The sequence below is a fragment of the Plectrocnemia conspersa genome, unplaced genomic scaffold (assembly GCF_051122295.1).
Source record: "Plectrocnemia conspersa isolate PC_06_02 unplaced genomic scaffold, ASM5112229v1 ptg000006l, whole genome shotgun sequence".
Lineage (NCBI taxonomy): Eukaryota > Metazoa > Arthropoda > Insecta > Trichoptera > Polycentropodidae > Plectrocnemia > Plectrocnemia conspersa.
Window position 1 is genome coordinate 11,780,979 of NW_028277170.1, and position 20,244 is coordinate 11,801,222.

At 31.6% G+C, this 20,244-nt stretch overlaps 1 protein-coding gene and 1 long non-coding RNA gene across 4 annotated transcripts; one reads left to right on the top strand and one right to left on the bottom strand.

Annotated features, from left to right (window-relative positions):
- Positions 1-320: 320 nt before the first annotated feature.
- On the bottom strand, positions 321-16,667 carry msl-1 (male-specific lethal 1). 2 transcript variants are annotated; one of them, XM_088187522.1, is made up of 9 exons: positions 16,466-16,667; positions 8,543-9,222; positions 8,213-8,477; positions 5,793-5,887; positions 5,055-5,725; positions 4,395-4,982; positions 3,785-3,909; positions 3,471-3,704; positions 321-2,249 (listed from the first exon to the last, which is right to left on the bottom strand). In XM_088187522.1, the coding sequence occupies exons 2-9, from the start codon at positions 9,069-9,071 to the stop codon at positions 2,156-2,158; spliced, it is 2,601 nt and encodes an 866-aa protein (XP_088043648.1). In that variant the 5' UTR covers positions 9,072-9,222; positions 16,466-16,667; the 3' UTR covers positions 321-2,155. The 2 variants fall into 2 exon arrangements, with proteins under 2 accessions (XP_088043648.1, XP_088043649.1); XM_088187523.1 differs by lacking the exons at positions 8,213-8,477; positions 8,543-9,222; positions 16,466-16,667 and adding an exon at positions 6,865-7,932.
- LOC148234242 (uncharacterized) lies at positions 9,220-11,620 on the top strand. 2 transcript variants are annotated; one of them, XR_015809914.1, is made up of 5 exons: positions 9,220-10,005; positions 10,084-10,219; positions 10,296-10,428; positions 10,499-10,657; positions 10,720-11,620. It is a non-coding gene; the product is annotated as an uncharacterized LOC148234242 (long non-coding RNA). The 2 variants fall into 2 exon arrangements; XR_015809913.1 differs by having other exon boundaries at positions 9,388-10,005; positions 10,488-10,657; positions 10,720-11,305.
- Positions 16,668-20,244: the final 3,577 nt, after the last annotated feature.

Consider the following 20,244-nt stretch of genomic DNA (forward strand, 5'->3'; position numbering starts at 1 on the left):
ACACAAATATATTTATAATATTTTTATTAAAGTTTAAAGTATACATTTATGAGTGAATTTAGAAAATATTCGGAATTATTTTAATGTAAAATAATACTTTTTAAATTATTTTTGTTAGTAAATTAAAATAAACATACTTGTACTGATTGTGAAAGATCTAATTATAAAATAGACCTATGTTAAACATATATTTAATTCATAATCAATCAAAATTATAAAGGTGACTAGCGGTCTCTATTTATGTTAACTCACTGTGTAAATGTAATGTACCATTATATAAAATTAAAAAAATAATCTTTGCAACATTTATGCATGGAATGTAATACATATACGTATAACAATAAATATATATATGTGTGTGTGTGTGTGTGTGTGTAGATATGTGTGTGTGTGTATGTATCTCGCATGCCGTTTGCAAAGATTCGACCAATGTTGTTGGGTGGTCATCAACCAGGGCGTAATCTTGACTTTATCTCAGCCGCTGTAGATTTTTCAGCTGCGTCATCTTTGATGCGTTCTTTGAATATCCAAAATCGGATCAAAGACGACGTTTTTTTAGTTTCACGTCGGCACTTTTATTTTGTGCTATTTTTCATTTGATTTAGACTTAAATAGCTTCTCTATAATTTTTTACAATTGGGTTTTTAATTTTGCATAGTTTTGGTTGTATCAAAATTGATATGGCGATTTTCATCGAAAGCGTGGTTTGTCAAAGTTGATTTTTCATTAAAGCATTTTATCGCATTTCCATGATCTATTTTTCTTTTTAAAATCCTAGTTTGTCTGACCAACGTAAATTTTGTCACAATTGCCGCAACAAATTTGTTATACTCCTTCTGATTCATTATAAATTTTGTCTTTTCCATTTGGTAGAATGGTTTCTATTTTATTATAAGATTTAAAATTTAAATTTAACACTCTTTAAAAAGTACTCGCCCTATCTTTTTTGATCTTGTGTTTTTAAAAACACAAGATCGAATCAAATACAAAGCATCTGAAAAGTTTACGGTGGTTGAGATAAGGTCAAGATTACGCCCTAGATGATGGCCCAACATTGGTGGTCGAAACGTCGGCAAACGAAATGAGAGTAAAAAAAGGCGCGGTATGCAAGTTCTCACATTTCAAAAAGCTAAGTAGCATGTTAAATAAATTCATTAAAAATTTAAACAACATAAAAACACGTTAATTTAAATATATATAAATATTCGAATTTATATATATATATATTCGATCTTTATATTTTTATCGCAAGTTATAAATTTTTAGCAATACTAGCCACGGATGCCATTGCGATTTACTTTTTTTCTTCAAGGATGAAGAATAACATACTCATCAATAAGTCAAATGCTCGATAGTCTCCGAGGATGAAGAGTAACACTCTTCGAAACGTCAAACTATAAAAAGTGAAATCGCGATGGCATCTGTAGTCAATATTGATAAAAAAAATATATACATATACGTATATACATACACAGATATTATTTTAATATGTAAAGCAGAGGTATAAAGTAAGTAACTGGTATTCAGTGCAAATAAACGCTAATTCTTAAAATATTAGGAAAGAAATGTTCATAAAAATTCCTAAATATATTGAGGTAATCATAATAATAAGACAAACATGTGATAATTTGTTGATTTCCGAACACACAGTAAAAAGAAAATTTTAGGTAAGTAGTAAATATCAATTAAAAGTATGAAGTACATTTTATCATTTGTTCTATCTAAAAAAAATCAATTTCTAATATTAACCATACATAATAAAATAAATAATTAGCTGCTACAATACTGTTGACGAATTCGTCACATTAACATATTGAAACGTAAACTTTAACATTCGATTTTTATCGACACATTTAAAACCTACTTATGGAAAAAGCAAACGCTAAGGTTTCATAAATAATATTGTATCACTTTGCTTAAAATAAAAAAAAGTATCACAATTGCCGCTAGCGCCCTCAAGATCTTCGCCTTTCAACAACAATGTTTGTGTACGACCATCTCCATCCAAAATCAAAATGCACACGTTACTCGCCTCCACAGGAGACGGCAGTTCAAAAATACATAAAAACACTGGATAAACAGTTTTTCACAGCAACGCATCCACGTTCGGCAACGGACTGTCCAAGCGGAACTCGAAGACGTCGTCGAGCAAGGGTCATTCATCTTCCAGCCTCTCCAGTTTGATCCTCTTCCGACTTGAATGCGATTTTGAGTGACACCATGGCAAGTTGAAGTGCCTGGAAGGTAAACTATAAATAAAACAGTTAGAGTAATTGTTTTTAACGTACACAAGATTATATATGAATTTATATTAATTGTTAATTTATGATGAAAAGCTTGTTTTCAACCTCGCTCGTTCGCATATAACAGAACAGAGAACGCCATCGTTTAGCTAACGCTGTGCTAAATACAGTTTTTAATCTTTTAATGTATTCCATTTGTTTTTCTAATATCTAATAGAGAAATAAATTTAACCCATGCTTGGAAAACTGACATAAATCCAAAAAACTGATTTTAGTTAAAAGTAAACTTTTGTATTTAAGAGGGTGATTAGGTAATAAAAATAATATTAAATTAATTTAAATATTTAATATTTAGGTTGATAATAAAATAATTCTTTAAATACAAATTAAGCCATAATTTATTTTTAACAATCGTTAAAATCCGTTTTATTCGTTCTAGAGATGTTTACTGCATAAGATTAAATAATTCGATGTGATAAGAAGGGGCAAATATTTACCGTGTTTTAAAAATTATATAATGAAAATCTTTTTCAGTAGTCATTATACGTAACGAAAAAAAATGTTATGATTGAATAAAATTATCCTAAAGTAAATATATCGTCCTATTTAAAAATTGTACTTCCACACTTGGGTTTAATATTTTAAGAAAACTAGATCTTTGACAATAGATTGGAATGATTTTACTATACATGGACTAGTAAATAAATAGTTAAAAATGTGTAATATTCAAATGAAATTGATTGGTCATTAACTTTGTTTAGCACATTTTAAAATCTTGTTACAGAAACAAATCGCAAACATCCATATGAAAAGGAAAACTGGAAAAATATACCTCAAACTATGAGAATATATTGTGAGGACCTGGTTTAGTTATTTTTATATATATATATATATATATATCTTTTACGGATTGAATTCCATCATGAGAAAATTGGCATTTATTATTTTTATAAAATACCTATAATTTTAAGTGTTTCAAATTAAACTCAACTGTTATTATTTTCTCCAAATTACAGAGTTATTTTCATTAAAGAGGACAAATTAAAATAACTTATCATAGATACTTTCATGATGGAATCTAAATAAAGCATTAACGTAAATAAGTAACACCATAATATTTTAACGTTCATAGAGAAAAATAAATAAAAATACATAAGATAAAATATAGCACAACCGCCACAATTGATACAACGCCGAGCAAAATTAAAAATATTAAAAAAGATATACCGTAAGTTCATATCGGGTATACATTCACCAAACGCCGTTAGAGGCAGCGTGTCCATGATCTCAATAGAGAATATGTCGTCAACGGTGGGATAGAGCGACTGGGGAAGCTCTTCAAATCCACTCGTCATACACTTGGAGTTTCTGTTGGGTTTGTAGCTGCTCGAATTTCTCCGCTCCTGGCGCTGTTTCAGCCGCTCTATGTGCTTCTGTTCACGTATCATTTGAAAGTCCCACCTGCAAAATAGATCATAAATTTAATTGCTACACAAGAACAATAAGTAATTGATAATTAGAATGATTTTTAATCGCAATACCGTTTTCTTCGCTTTTCTTCCATCTCCATCTTCGAGTGACGCTTTAAAAACAGATCTTCGTCTACATTCTCGTTGCTTTCTACATAAGCATCAGGACTATAGCACTTGATGCGCCAGCTCGGAACCTAATGAATGTTAATAAAAATGTATTAATAATACCTCCAACTAGTAATGTGATTTAAGAATATTTTAGTTATAAAATAGATAAATTCACAGCGAGAAAATATTCAAAAATGTTATCAATCAACTAATATTATTCAATGGTCAATCAAAATTAGAATTTGTTAGATAGTTAGTAGAAGAAATAAATGACATTTTTGAATTTCTATTTCATAATGATTCTGCCATTGCGAAACACTACTTCTAATAGAAACAAAAGTAACTTGTGTATTAAGATTAGCAGTAGTGACCAAATGAAGTTCCATTTTGAAATGTGTTTAAATTAATTAGATAGAATCTGATGAAATATAAATTAAAGTTGTGCTAGAATTATATTAATTTTTTAACTTAAGAGTCAAAATATTAATAATTCACATCTAAATTTTTCCATCTTCGCAGAAATGGCATAAAAATGAAAAGTCAATAATTTTCTACACTACTTTAACATTACCTCCAAACTGGCAGTATCTGTCTGGACCTGTTCGCTAGGTTTTGGTTGATTTACATCGTCTACGGTGAAAAACGACGGATTCGTTCCAAAGTTACCGGTGAAATAGTCAGTTTTGATGTCCTCAGACAGCATCTTAAAGTCTTGACCAGAAAATGACCACGAATACGGCAAAGGAGACTCTCCATGCGACAAGTTCGATAGCTTAGACGCCGAGCTGAGCGCTCTTTTTCTGCGAACATTCCTCTTTCTGTTTGTGTTTGATTTATAAGGTGGCATTTGCTGCTGAGCGGCGGCGGGCTGTGTCGAATCAGTCGACTGAGACGGCAAACACATACTGGTCGTTCTGAAATTTCGCTTCTTGGCTGTCTTTCCGCTCGACGACATGTTGCCGCTATCCGTCATCACGTTGCTCATGTACACCAAGTTGCAACCGAACTGATTAGTGTTGGAATCAAACTCTTCGGAAGATTGGAATTCATACAGGTCAATCTTACTGATGTCGTCGATGGGTTGACTTTCCAAAATAATGTCTTTCACAGCTTCATCGTCTTTTAGTTCAGCTTTAATGTCTAAAATGTTCGTTTCCTCCTAAAATTTAAAACAAGCAAATTTTATTTCACTGTGCAAAAATTCTATAAATAAGTTTTAAAGCTATCATACTATTGATTCGGTAAGATCGGTTAAGTTGAGCACCGAGTTGGCCGTCGGTGATGAATTATGAAATATCTTCGACAAGTAACTATTCGTATCCATTAAGTCCATGTCCGTCTGGCTATTTGAGTTGTTCCCTTCCAAATATTCTAAAATATCCGATTTTATGTATTTGTTGATGTTGCCTATGGTTTCGCCGTATGAAAAGTCCCTGCAGCTGGTCTTCTCCTTATGACCAGTCGTAAAGAATTTTCTGGCCGGAGTCACCTTTTCCTGTTTGATGACTTTAATGGGACTAATCCGATCGGAAACATTATCATTGTTATTAGCAACAGAAGTAGTCTGATTGTTATTTTTGCAAATTTTGTTATCGTTTGTGTTACAAAATTTACTATAAATCGGTTTCGGCTTCATCTCGACAGGACTAATGCAACGGCTTTTAATCGCTGTCAGAGATGGTTTCTCTTCACAAATGCTCGTAACTGACTTTGTGTACAAATCATTGCTCTTGTAAGTTTGCTTACTCAACGTGTTAAAAGTCGTAGTTGGGGTACCAATTTGACACTTCCTTATGATCTTCTTCGGAGTGTTTTCATATGTGAATAAGGCTTTACACTTTTTATTCATCGTCAACGTGTTTTCTGAAATTTTTGAATCATTTTCTTTCTTTATGTAAAAATCTAAAATAGATAAACACATAATTAATAAATTTATCTTTAATAATATATAAATAAATTATTAGTTTACCTGAAGTAGTCTTGCTAACTCTATTATCTTCAATAATGCTAACTGGTATTGGCGAAACCTTATTCATGTGCATAGGAACAGTTTTAAATTGATTGCTAAAAATTAAAAGTTGCATTTAAAACCCAGTTTTTATATATATTTTTCAATTTAACATAGGATATATTATATTATAGAGTATGTTTTTCTGTTCAGTCACTTTTGGCAAAAGGGAAGAAAAAAGGCACAATATGCAAACCTTCCAATCTCCCAATAAAAGTATCATGATAAATTATGTCAAAAACACACTACATAACATACATACATATATATATTTGATTTTTGTAATTCATAATACGATTTTCCTATGCACGAACGCTTTTTACGTATATATAGAATGACTTTGATTTGCATTAACAGAATTTTTACAAAATAAATATTGGATAAAAAATAGTTATTGGTTAATATGGTTATAAAAAATAGCTCAAAGTATACACCCATACCTCGATTTATGCGGTTTCGCTTTAACGTAGTCAACAAAATGCTACTAATTTTCAGCGAAATTTAAAAATCATTTGCAGGCAGTATCAGGAAATTTACAAAGATTTGAAAAAAAATAAAACGCAAAAATTGGTAATAAATTATTTATCGAGATAAATCGAGACTTAAACACTTATAAAATTGTGAGATAAGTTATAAAAAATTCGCTTAAAGCGAACACATACTTGTAAGTATCGATTTATGCGGATTTATATTTTTTATAACCTATATTCCATTTTTGTATGTGTTCTATGCCTCAATTTATGCGAATCCAATTTATATAAAGTTTCGCGGAACCTATCTACTGCGCAAATTGAGGTATGACTGTATAATAAATAGATATGATTGTATATATGAAATGACATTTAATATTTGACAACTACATAAAAAAATGGATGTTAAAACAAATAAAAAAAGAGGTTATAGCAATGATATGAATGTCTTAGTTGGATGAAATAATTCTAATTGCTTATATATAATACATGCAACATAAACAAGCAATGGCCCATGTATAACTTATGTTAAGGACTCCCAAATTCAACATAATTATTTTTACCTGAGTATGTAAGTTTTAACCAAAAGTACACTATTATACAACCCTGACGTCAAGATGAATATAATATTTTTAGTTTTCTTGAGCACTTCCATTGACAAATCTTGATCACTCAACATGGTTTTAAATAAACTTTTCAAATACGTTTAACCTCAATCACAATACGGTGAAATTCGCCAAAAAATATAAAAAAATAAACTTTCAAGAAACGCATTATGAAAAATAGGAGAGGGATACATTACCACAAACTTAGGTCTTTCTTCTTTATAATAACTGAAAACATATATATTGAATTAGGGATCAAAAAATTAAATTATAAAAATGTACATGTAACAATTTAATGCCAAATCTATGCATGATTAGCATTATAGACTAAAACGGCTCGAGGATTCAAATGAAAACCTTAAAAGTGCAATACTAATTCAAAACACTGCTCACTGCAGCAGAGTGAGTGAGTTCGAAGAGTGAATGGCAAATTTCAGCAGGAATCAAGCATACAACACAAAGGCGTAGCAGTAGCTTATAATAACTGCCGCATTTGCAACATACACCATGGTACAGGAGCGCTTTGTAGTTTATTTTTTGTGTAGTGATGTATTAAGCCTATGAAAACACTTTAATAAAGGAAAATTGAGTATGGCAAAGCATATTTATTTAGCAAGTACTCTACCAGATTAGGAACACTAAAAATACAAGGTGGATTCAACATGAAGCTCAAATTGAAAGAACAGCTTCTTAAAAATATTGTTACTAAAAACACTTGAACTCTTACTACGTTTTGAACCGTTGTAATGATCCAAGAGCCGTTTTAAACATCTGGCAAACTATTTTACACTGATTCTCACGTCTTTGGACAGCCCAGAGGCTGTGAGAGGAAAAACATGATTCACAAGTGGCTACACACTAGCCATAATATATGTTTTCTTTTACTTTCTAAGCACTAAAAAAATTGTATTAAATTTTTGTATTATTTTTCCTTAAAGATAAAACATATTTAAGGTTTTCATTTGACTCGCCCTCATAATATCACTACTTGTATTTAGTCTGTATTTAAATTTTCACACCTGTTACTAAAGTCCTTATTCTATTTCCCTTTCTTACTTTCTGTCCCTTAATCACCAGTCATACGTTTCCCTTTTAAAAATAGTGAAAACAAAATTGGGATGCAAAAAATTAAATCTCTAATAATAATTATTCTAGTTTTACTGCATACTATACTTCAGTTGTCGTTTTTAATATTGGTAAAAAAAAAGGAAGTAATTTTATATTTATACATAAAAAGATAGACTTAGATCTTAGACTAAGCTAGCTAAAGAAAGAGTGGCATTCAGAGTTAATTAATATTATTTACATTGGACTTAAGACTTGATCGGTAGTTTGCACTAAAGGTTGCACAGTTTGCATTCTGGGCTGAACAACAGAGGTAGCCTGAACGATTGGCTGCACCACTGACTGTAATGATGTTTGGATAGTCAACGGCTGCAAAACGGGCTGAATCACTGGCTGAATGACCGGCTGCAAACACAAGCTTTGCTGATTGTCGACGAACGAAGCTTCACTGCACTGTAGATACCTAGCGTCAATTAAAGTTCCAACGTTTGCAAAGGGCAATGGATCTGAAAGACATAATATATCGATAATGACTCAATGTTCTTACTTAACAAACTCAATACTAGCATACCTTTGTTTGTAATGGTACTAAAACACGTATAAGTCTCGGGCACATCCTGTTTGATGTCAAAGGTTTTATTGTCTGTGGTTGTAATAAGTCCCCTGAGATTCGTGATCTGCACTTGAGGTGGCCCCTCTTGATAGACGCGCGTCTGTGCTGGCGCAAGTTGTATCAACGGAGGCGGTGTCAAGTTTTGTATGTGAAAGTTTAGCGTATTCTCCGGCTGAGATGCCGGGGCCTTAAGTTTCTCTATCTCCTTCAAATACAGAGTGATCTGTTTGTCTTTTTGGATCAACTCGTCGCTCTGCTGCTGAATCAGATCTAAATGTATTAAAATCAAATCTTTTAGATGGCAAATCTCTTTTTGCGCATCGCTTAGCTTGTCGGATAACTGCAGTATTTCGTTTTGCGCTTGCTCGTTTTGTATGTTGTGTAGTAGGTTGTCACTCGGTATACCGACTTCCACATTGTCAGAATGGCACGCATAAATATGATCAAACGGAAAGCTCAAGATACCATCCTGAGTGTCATGGTCCATAGTGATAAAATCAGCAATATAGCCGATAAGTAACCAATGAGATATTATTAATATGTTTATTAATATATTATCTCAAACGTTTAACTTTGTTATTCACTTTTTATTAATCTGGTTGAAAGAACATACAAATTTACACCTGATCATCTTCCACCTGAAAAGATAAAAATAAAATATTTAATATTTTAAAAAATATATTGAATTAACCCTTTGCACTTGTTTTAATTAAACATGTTGTATTATCATTAAAAGACAAATTGGATATAATCAAAGCTTTGCAATATGGTGACTCAGGATGTTCTTTGTTTAATAAATATAGTGTTGGAGCATCAACGACATCAGATATAAAAAATCAAAGTGAAAAAATTGTGAAGTTTACTAATTGTTTAATGTCAGAAAATTGAACATCAGTGTGAAGTTATTAAAAAATAAGTAATAATAATTACACAAAATTTGGACTTTAAAGCCAGGAACTGACTTTCAACTAAACGTAATGTAATACTCGTCTCAAGCATTACAACGCTCCGAACCGAACGAACGCGGTTGCGACCTGTACGCTAATTCACAAAATGCACACTTTAGGGCAAGACCGTGACGTCACGATGACGTTTCACGCCGTCGCCTAAATCAGTTCCACAAATACTCACAGGCGTCGCTTAATACGCCGCTGCGATCGCGAGGTGGGGGCGCGGCGTGTCCGCGCACATTCATCGATTCTGCGCGCGCGCTCGCGTGTTTTGCTGCTCATCGCCAAAATATGGACACGCTTCCTGCTTCTTTTCAACACATTCAGCTCGATAATAATACTTATCGAGCTAATTTGTTGAATACTGAACACCTGTCACCTGGATCAATGGATGAAGGAATATGCCGACAATTCCAAGACCGCGTGGACGATCATTCGAAAGACGAATACGCAGTCGCGTATCCTTTGCAGGTTGGTTTTTATTTTTATAATAATCAAATTTAATATATGATATATATTTACTCTGGATAACATATATATTAACTCTAGGAAATTGTTTTATTGCCATCACAACAACCATCGGAAAATTGTGATAACAAATACGTTTAAAAAACAAACTGCTTAGCAACGATATTCGTATCAAGTTTACTACAGCTAATACAAAAAAAGTGATAAATACGTCAAGGTGTGTTTTTGTGCATGTTTAGGTATACATTATAATAATATAAATTTATGTACAATACATATATTATATCTTACAGAATGTTTATCCTGCTATTATGAAGCTCGATTTTACGCACCATCATACTATTGATTCTGCTGCAGTGTTATATCGTTTAAAACCTACTTCTGAAACTAGAGATGTATTTAAATCATGTTTCAACGATAATTTAGGTATTACACATTTATTACTTCAAAAAACATGATACAACTATAAATATTTATTATCTTAGACATCACACAGGCAATTAATCTACATGAAAAGAAATTAGATTTAAAATATGGAATGAATTCAACAGAAATGGCTAATTCATCTATCAACCCCAAATATAGATCTGTTTTGTATTGGTACACAACATGGAGATCTACACATTTGGGTCCACGTTCTGGAAATACATTGAAGGTACTTATTGTTAAATATTATAAAACTGTTACAATATTAACAAATTAATATTTTTGTTTCAGATGTTAGAATCAAAAATGCCAGCTTATGAGGGCGTTTTTGTATTGCTCGATCAATCCCTTCCTAATGCACCGCCTGTCACTACAGAATCGCGAATTGATATTGCCCGTTTGGCATTTGGAGAGGATAATATTCCACCTCTGGCTCATTTTGATCCACTGGTGGAGGAAACGCCAAAAATTTCATCAATATTAGATAATATAAATAATAATACAGAAATATCTGAAAGTGCCGGACTGTCTACTTCAAATATTATTGAACCAGATGGTAATGAACTTAATATAATCACTGAATCTTGGACCGAAGCATTAGATGCTATAGCTATAAATTTAAACAATTTACAAATCTCAGAAATAAGGATTTTATTGATAAAATTAAGAGTAAATTTTGTTCTATTAATTCCTTAGAAAGTTTTGATAATATAATCGCTGATATCTCAAGACGGCCTGCGCCTGCAAAATTTAGATCTGTAATTAAAGTGCAACCAACTTCGATTAGTCGGCGCAGGCCTGGGGTTACTAGAGGATGTAAGAGATTGCCTGCGGGTCGTCCAGAACTTACGGATAAACAAAAAAGGGTTAAAAAAAATAGATTGCTAGCATTAAATATAAAAACAATGTACCAAATGTAACTAAACACAGTAAATTTTAATTTATTTTTCCAGCCTTAGCTATTTTTTCATGTGTTTCATATAATTTTTAGCTATGTTTTACTATAATAAAATTAATTTATTTCTATATAAATTTAATATTAAAGTATATAATTGTTTTGTATAAATTAAATAACTTAACTATATTATGTAATTGCTTTATATAGATTTAATTTTACATAATATAGTAAAGGTGAGGATTCGGACTAGTTTTTGTTTATACTATACATGCAATAATAAATAATTTAATAAAATATTATTATGTTTTATTTCCCTTGCATATTACTGTAAACTATTTAATTTGGATAATATAAATTTAAATTCTAAAACTAAGAGTGTTATTTAGAATGTAATTTCGCACTTTCTTTTTCTTAAAAACTGACACTTTTATTTGAATAATTGAAATTAAAATAGCATTACTGATATGATATTTTAAAGAGTATTTGATTTGTTTGTTTTTGATATAATTATTGAGATTTTCGTTATAAATCAAATTTCATTTTTATAGGTAGGTATATTTAGGAAAAAAAGTGATATGACTTTATTAAATTGAAGTTGTACTCTACGTTGTTGCTAAAGGCCAGCGTGCCTCTAAATTCGTAAGCCCAAATAGAAAGCATATATCGTTTATAATAAAGAGACAGAGGTAGTAATAACGAAATTGTCATTTCATATATTATTAAATAGTTGAAAAAGTATTAAAGTTGACTTGACATGTCGCAATATCTTGTAAGCCAATGGATATGTTGACTTGATTATTTATTTATTACGTAGATATTAATTGACTGTTCGTCGTAAATCATATTTACATACTATTCGAAAGCTTATGTCTTGGACTATGATATGATTTTTTTCTTTTATTAAAATTCCTCCAGTATTTTGCGAGTATTTGTTTCTATTCGGTCATATTCAGTAAAAAATTATCTACTAAACAGACATCTTCGTATAGAAAGTCAATATCGCAACTATTATTAAATAAGTTTGTTAATTATTCAATAGACGAAAATTCGATTTTCATGTTTGCTTTCTACATTTTTGTACATATATACATTTTGTTAAATCGGGATTTTTATAAACAATTTGTCTGTTGAACTCGGTACAGTCCCGCTCAAATGGCTGGCAACCTTGGAGACGGCGAGTGACGCCGGCCCGGCGACGTCACCAAGACGCTAGAAAGAGACGAGTGAATGCTAGAAAGAGACGCGAGATGTGACGTCGCGGTCTCGCCCTAAAGCGTGCATTTTGTGAATATGCGACCTGTACCGACTTAATGTAACAATCAAAGGAATTGGTCAAAAAACTGACATTCGAGTGGAGCACACTGTGAGCATCGAGCGGCTCATCACCACTTGTGTCAGACATTTTGCCACGAGTATGATCACTACGTTTGCTAGGTTTGACTGATGGTTGGCAACGCGAGTCTCGTGATTTAAGTAGCAACGTGTACAGAGTGCGCGCGACAAAATGTTTGCGGCTAGAGTATACTATATTGGTATCGGATATTTGCGTTACGTTGTATACAAAGGGCCTAAGAGTATGGTCGGAGAAAGCTATTTATAGATAAATTCGATGGTCATAAAATGCATTTATACATGCACAAAATTAAAATCTAAATTAATATCACTATGATATTAACTTTGGTAATAACAGTAGTCCAATCAAATAAGGACTTAACCTTGGAATGAAAGATAGAAAGCTGAAATTTTGCACCGACCTTTGTTTTGACATTCTTAAGATGGGCTGAAAAGTCTCAAGAGCGAGTGTTCGCTAGTTAAGATATCAAAGGTCAAAGGGCAAAAAAAATTTCTTTTGCAAATATCTTACCTCCAATGCAATACACGTCATTAGATGTTTCACAAAACTTTTAGAGAATAAAATTTTCTATAAGTTTGTCAAATTTAAAATATTTAATTTTAAAATAATAATTTAAAATTTTAATTAATACAATCTAATAAATTTCTTATTTATAAATAATAATATTTTTATTATATAATTAACTTTGTTAAGTGTACTAGGCATCAGGCTCTGAAGTTTATATAGCGTTATCCAATAAGCGGATGCGTGCTTCCTGCTCTCCGCGCTATATCTCAAAAATGGTTAATCATACAAAGAAATAAAGTTAACCAGAAACCAAACTTATAGAAAATTTTATGTTCTACAAGTCTTGTGAAATATCTAATGACGTGCAATGTATTGGAAGCGAGATATTTGCAAAAAACGATTTTTATGACCTTTGACATCTGACTAACGGACACTCGATTTTAGCCGGTAGGTCGCTGCTTGCAGCGGAATCCGGCACAATCACTAGCAATCTGGACGCTGGTGAAGTCTTTAGAAGATTTCCTCTCCTCACAACAAAAAAAAAAAAAAAAAAAAAAAAAAAAAAAACGGACACTCGATCTTATGAGACTTTTCAGCCCATCTTTAAAACGTCAAAACAAAGGTTTATGCAAAATTTCAGCTTTCCATCCGAGATTTAGCCTTTATTTTTCCTTTTTTGACTGGACTATAGGGATTTAGCGTAGGGATTGGTTTAAGTTGGCTCACTGCATTATTCACATACACACACATTTGTAATTTGACATTTAACCCGCTTCGACCCAATTAAAATTTTTTTTTTTAAGTGATTTATATACGAAAGCGAACACAAACAATAACAGAAATATTCATTTATGAATGATTATACTACAAAATAAAACAATTTAAAACTAAAATAAATACAATAATCTTTAATGGTTTAATTTTTAAGGGGTTAATTTTTTTCGTCGGTGTACTACAATTATTTTCGAATAATTTACCGAAATAATGCGTTATTTATAGTTATAGCTTGGCTTAATTTATTTTATATTAACTTTTCAAGATAATATAGCTTTGTATATTGAAAAAATTGTATTATATATAATTCTTAGTTCAATATTTTTTAGAAAAATGTGTGAATGAATGAGAAACTTGAAGGGACAATTTGGAATCAGCCGTGGACTTTTCACATCGTACTTGCATGATTTTGTGTACAGAAATAATTATCGAAATGAAGATATATTCAAAAATTTCATTATAACTTTTAACCCGCCGTTGGTCGCGCGAGTATTGCATACGCCGTTGGTCGCGCCTGAGCGAATAGCCGCCTCTCAGTTCTTTATGTTTTTAAGTTTAAATATCGAATATTTATTATTTTTTTTATTTTTGGTATATTTTAGTGTTGTATATATAAAATAAATAAATTCTTTAAAACTTTTATTTACATAACGAAAGAAGAGAAATAAAATTATAAATATTTTTAAAGTAAAATATAATTTTTTTAGATATATGTTTAAAACTTTAAAAATAACATGAAAAAATATATATTATTTTTATCTTGATTACTTTATTACTTAGTTATGCAATCTGGACATAATGCCGATGAATATTCTTTGCATATTGGGTTATAGTACATGTGGCATTTTATGGTGATTTTGCGATTTTTTTCCTAGGGCAAAAATTACCTTTTGGACGATTCTATTCACTTGGTTTTGTGTGATGAATTATCGTAGTGTCAGGTTTCTCTCCTAAATAATGCTATATTTTTATTTGCAAACTTTGCGATAAATTTGTTTAATTTGTTTAAATTATCTAAAGGATCGAAAAAAAATTTTTAAATATTTTTTTATACTATGTATCAATAGAGTTAAATAAAATATATTTATAAAATAAATTAAAAACATAATAATAACAACAAAAAAGTAAATAATAATAAAAAGAAACTAAAAAAAAATAAACTTTCCAGCACGAATCTAACCCGCGAAAATAACGTTTTCTCTCGATCCTTGATATAACACAACTAATACGCAAAACCAAATGTATATCGAATTAGTAAACACGTGTTTGAGCCTGCAATATTGAAGAAAACATAATTTTTGAAAAGTAGAGGGACCCGCAAGTTAATATAATGCATACAAAAAAAAACAGCATCAAAAAAACCGATAGGGTGAGCGCTGCGCCGCCGTGCGACCAACGGCGGGTTAAAGAAAATTACCAATAATAAATTACCAACAATATAAAATTCTTTATTTTATTTACTTCATCAATTATTCTTCATTCATATGCTATGGTTAGATTTAAAAGCTATAATAAAGTCACAGGTCAAAACGGGTTAAGCATCCAACTACGAATGAGTGTGTGTTAGTGATGAAGTGATGCCAACTAAACCAGTATAATAATAAAGGACTCTAAAACCCTACATTACCTTAACTTTTAGTTCAGTAATATTCAATTTTAAATTGGGGTTACTTAGTACCCCATACGGATTCTCAATCTCACTATCGAGGTTTTGGTACGCGAGGGTTAAGCAAATAATAGGCATCTAGTGCCTTATCCACCATACTCACTGTATGGTGGATAAGGCAACATGGCGAGCACAACTTGTTCAAATTTTGATGAGACAATCAAAAACGCTCATCTGAAATCCTTTCGCAAGAATTTAAAAAATATACTAAATTACACCATGCACAGACCACCAAATATTTACTGTAATTATATTTTTATGTAATTTCAGTTTTACGAAATGGTACGAAAATTGCACTTTAAAATACTATGAACATTATATTATATTTTCATTGGAGGTAACCGCAATTATTTTCCAAGCAACTTTATAGTATGAACGCGAGTAAATGATTCAATTTTATGGCAAAGTTGTATGACCATATCAATCCCTCGCCAACATAACCTCTAAATTAATCTACTTTAAAAATTATCAGTAGAATAAGTTTCGAAGAAACAGTTGCGCAATAAAACATTTTAAAGTTTAAACAAACAAAAGATAGTTGTAAACATTGATTCTCCATTTTTAATTTACGGTTGCCATGGCAGCGCAAGTAAAAATGACGTTTTGCAAGCGACGTATGAATTAACGGACATGGCCGGCAACGCTTCATGTAACCAACGCCGTCGCATTTTGCGCTAAATAAAAACAACGAAAAACATTGTTTATTGGTTAAGAAGTATTGCGTCGCAACGTCGAACGCGCGTAATTCATCGGCACATAGGTAAGAGTGCGTGCGTATAGCGCGTTTACGCACGTGCAATGTTGTGCGCGTTGACAATGAGCGCGCGCGCGTACTGACCCGGCGTTTGCGTAGGGCTCCGACGGCGGCTCCTGGGGCTAGCGCCGGTCTCACGGGGCCGCCGCTCCGGCCGCACATCGTCACGCCGACGCAACGGATGGGCCCCGCAAAGCCTCGCTCTCAACGGCGAAACGTCAAACGGAGATTCGACGCCGAATTGACAGCTTTGCCGGTGACCCGGCTCACTTTACAGCCAGTACCCTCGAAAATTTTATTGTTATACATTAATACTCTGATCTAAAACTCGTTGATTAAAAGTATTTAAAAAATAATAATGACTAATAATAATATTATTATAACAAAATAACTAAATTCAATTAACCTGTGTACAAATTTGAAATGACACCTGGGCACCGTAATTAAATCCTACCAACATCTAAAGTTTATTTAATTATGTTGTTTTAAAGGTCGAAAAATAATAATATGAAAATAAGACGTTTTATTAATATTCAAAATTTAAGCATATCAATGGTAAGGTGGGTTACATAACGCCCTTAGCACACCTTTTTGCAGTGAAAGCGAAACGAAACCGGACCGATACGAAGCGCTAGCCGACAGTGAAATCTTATTATTTTTCGACCTTTAAAACAACATAATTAAATAAACTTTAGATGTTGGTAGGATTTAATTACGGTGCCCAGGTGTCATTTCAAATTTGTACACGGGTTAATTGAATCTAGTTATTTTGTTACAGTAATATTATTATTAGTCATTATTATTTTTATGATATAAGAAAATGAGCAATTTTGTATGATATGATTTACAGTGATTATAAAAATAATTTTAAAAGGACGTTGGCCCGTTTTCATTTGTAATCTCTCCCCAAGCCATCGTTTTTAAAATTGTTTTTATAACCACTGTAACTCATATCATACAAAAATGCTCGTTCTTTATATAATATATATATGACATCCTGTTCGGTATTACCATGTAAAAACAGTGCAAAACAGCAGAGGGAATGTAATTTATCATTTTACATGTTACATTTTGCAATTATTTGTGTTATTTTAATTTTTTTTATATTAAAAGAGACGCGTACAAAACACGTCATTCTACACGTGCGAATTAGGGTTGCGCACTCCATACTTCGAGTTAATATTTAATTTACCTTCAAATTAAATATAAATTATGAAAATAATATTTCATTACTAAAAATTTTTGTCACATATTAAGGTTAGTAATAATATACACCGTTTTTAGATTTCATTTAGAACTAAAATTGCGAAAAATATGGCTTGAAAATATTTTACTCCTTTATGGAAGCTATCCGTAAAAAGCGTCATCTGTTCGAACCATTTTAACCCAGATTGTTTTTTTCTCATAAAATTTTAAAACTAAGTTCAGTCCCTTTACAAAACCAACCATGTGCTCCACTCCCGTCAACGTCAATTTCGAATACTGATGCTTACAATTCTCCTAGAAAAACAAATTTATTACAAAAATTAAATCATGTTAAGTTAATTTAAAAAAAGGGAAAAAATAATATATGCATTAATGCAAAAACTTCATCGTAGAAACCAAAAAATAGTTAATTTAAAAATCTAGTTAAATCAATAACAGAGCACTTTTAATTGAGGAAAACGGCTTGTCACTATTTGAAAACTTTGATTCTGATTCAAAAGAGTCAACTTTTCTAAAAAGAAAGAATAATTCAAAAGTAGTAAAATATTCAGCCCGAGTTAGATCGTTTGCGTTATCTTTAAGTTTATATTCTCTTGATATTTTTGTATATACGTGTATTTCTGGATAGAATACATTCTTTCTGGAAATTGCAATTTCACGTATTTGATTTCACAAAATGTTCAGAAATTTTAACAACGCTTTAATAAGATTTTATACGTTTATGTGACTTAGTCCCATTGAAGTTTTTCGCCATAAACATAATTAAAGCAACTATTTTTTAACGTACTTCTTCAACAGCAGGTTGCTTGTGTAATAAAATTAAAGCTATATTGAATAATAAATTATTCGATGCTGTGATATTACTTCGGTAATTAAATTATGGTAAAATCAGATGCCCTTTTAAACTGCCTTTGTCAAGCTTACACTACTATTTACTTTATTATAAGCAGTGGCGTAGCTAGGGTATGTGCCGCCCGGGACGATCCTTAAAATTGCCACCCCCCCATCATTTTTTTTGCAGGGTCATAACATCAGCTTTTCTTAAAATAATTAATTGCTTATTTCCCCCCTCGCCCCCTCCCCATAGCTACGCAACTGATATAAGACTCTATATCCATAAATATAAATAAATATCTCATTATATTGATATTATAATGATTATACAAACTGAGTTTAGATTTTAAAGTATATTTTGATTTTAAAAGCATAACCAGAATAACAATGAATATTTCAATGATGATTATTATTATCGCACATATCACAATACATATTCAAAAAGAAAGTTAAGTTTATTTTTTCTATTTCTAGCACAGTTAGGCGGGACTTTGTAAAAATAACTTCCAACCGGTCATTTAGTCGAATCTGATGTTGTTCATCATCTGATCTGATGTTTCTGATACCCTTGATTGGGAGGTTCTTATGAGGTTTGAATTGGATCTCATTTAATTTATGTAATCGTGTGTAATAGTTATTTATACGTTTTATATATTTTTCAGAAGGATTATTATATCTAATTAATTTTAATATCTTGCAATTAGATATTTTGAGGCTTTATTTGGCGCATAACGAAAATTGTTCTTTTTTTAAGAAATAATATTGAATTATGTTTGCCATACACCAATGATAAGCAATATGTGTTTATCTTTAAAACTAAACACGTAAATATAAGGCACTTAGAGCACAAAATACGAACTCGACAAATAACAATTTCGAGAAAAATGAGATTATTTTTTTTATATATGGGCGAAGATAACAGCTATCTATCTCTCTCGTAACTACTGTGTAGGTACGAGAGAGATAGATATTATATTGTCGAGTTCGTTCTTTGTGCTCGTAACCAGAACACCAAAAATCAGTAGATGAATTTATAAATTCGTGAATTTCTTATAAAATGTAATCTCAGCAAGATAAAAATATGGCTATAATTTCTATGAGGTAGGGATTAAAATTTGCGAATATTTTTTTGTTTATACATTTACTATACAAAAAAATAAGAAAGTTGTTGTTTTTTTTAATAATTTTTTAGTTTATTTGACCATAGTAAATAAATAGCACCCCCCCTTCAGCACTAAAAAGCAAGTAAATACTAAATTATTATAATAATATGGTGTCTTCTTACTTTAAAAGTCCTCAAAATTTAATTTCTGAGTAATAATTCAATTGATAATGAAACTAATATTTAGGTTTTTGCTAAAATAATCAGTTTTACCTTGTGTTATGGGCTTAGCGGACGGATTGTGACAGGTGGCAATTAGATACAAATTGTGCCGTTGTAGTAGAATCTATTGAAGAATTTAGTTGTAGTGGAATTCACAATTTATGTTATATGTTAAAATAACACTAAGGGCTGATTTACACGTTGTCAGTTGCTGGCATGCCAGCTTGAAGTTAACTGGCATTCCAGTCCACTGGCACCTTACCGTTTACACAGCGCCAACAACTAAAATAATTATTGTTGTAAAAAAGCGCTACTCACCTTGCGCCAGTACAGTAGTGTGATGGAAGGGGAGCTGGCTTGCCAGTAAAACAAAAAATATTTGTTCTGCTGGCGTGCCAGTGGCGAACTGGATTCTCTAGTGACGCGTTAAGCGCTTACACGGTGCTAGTCGCTGGCATCCAGTGACCTCGACTAGCGAGCTGACTGGCATCGTGTAAAT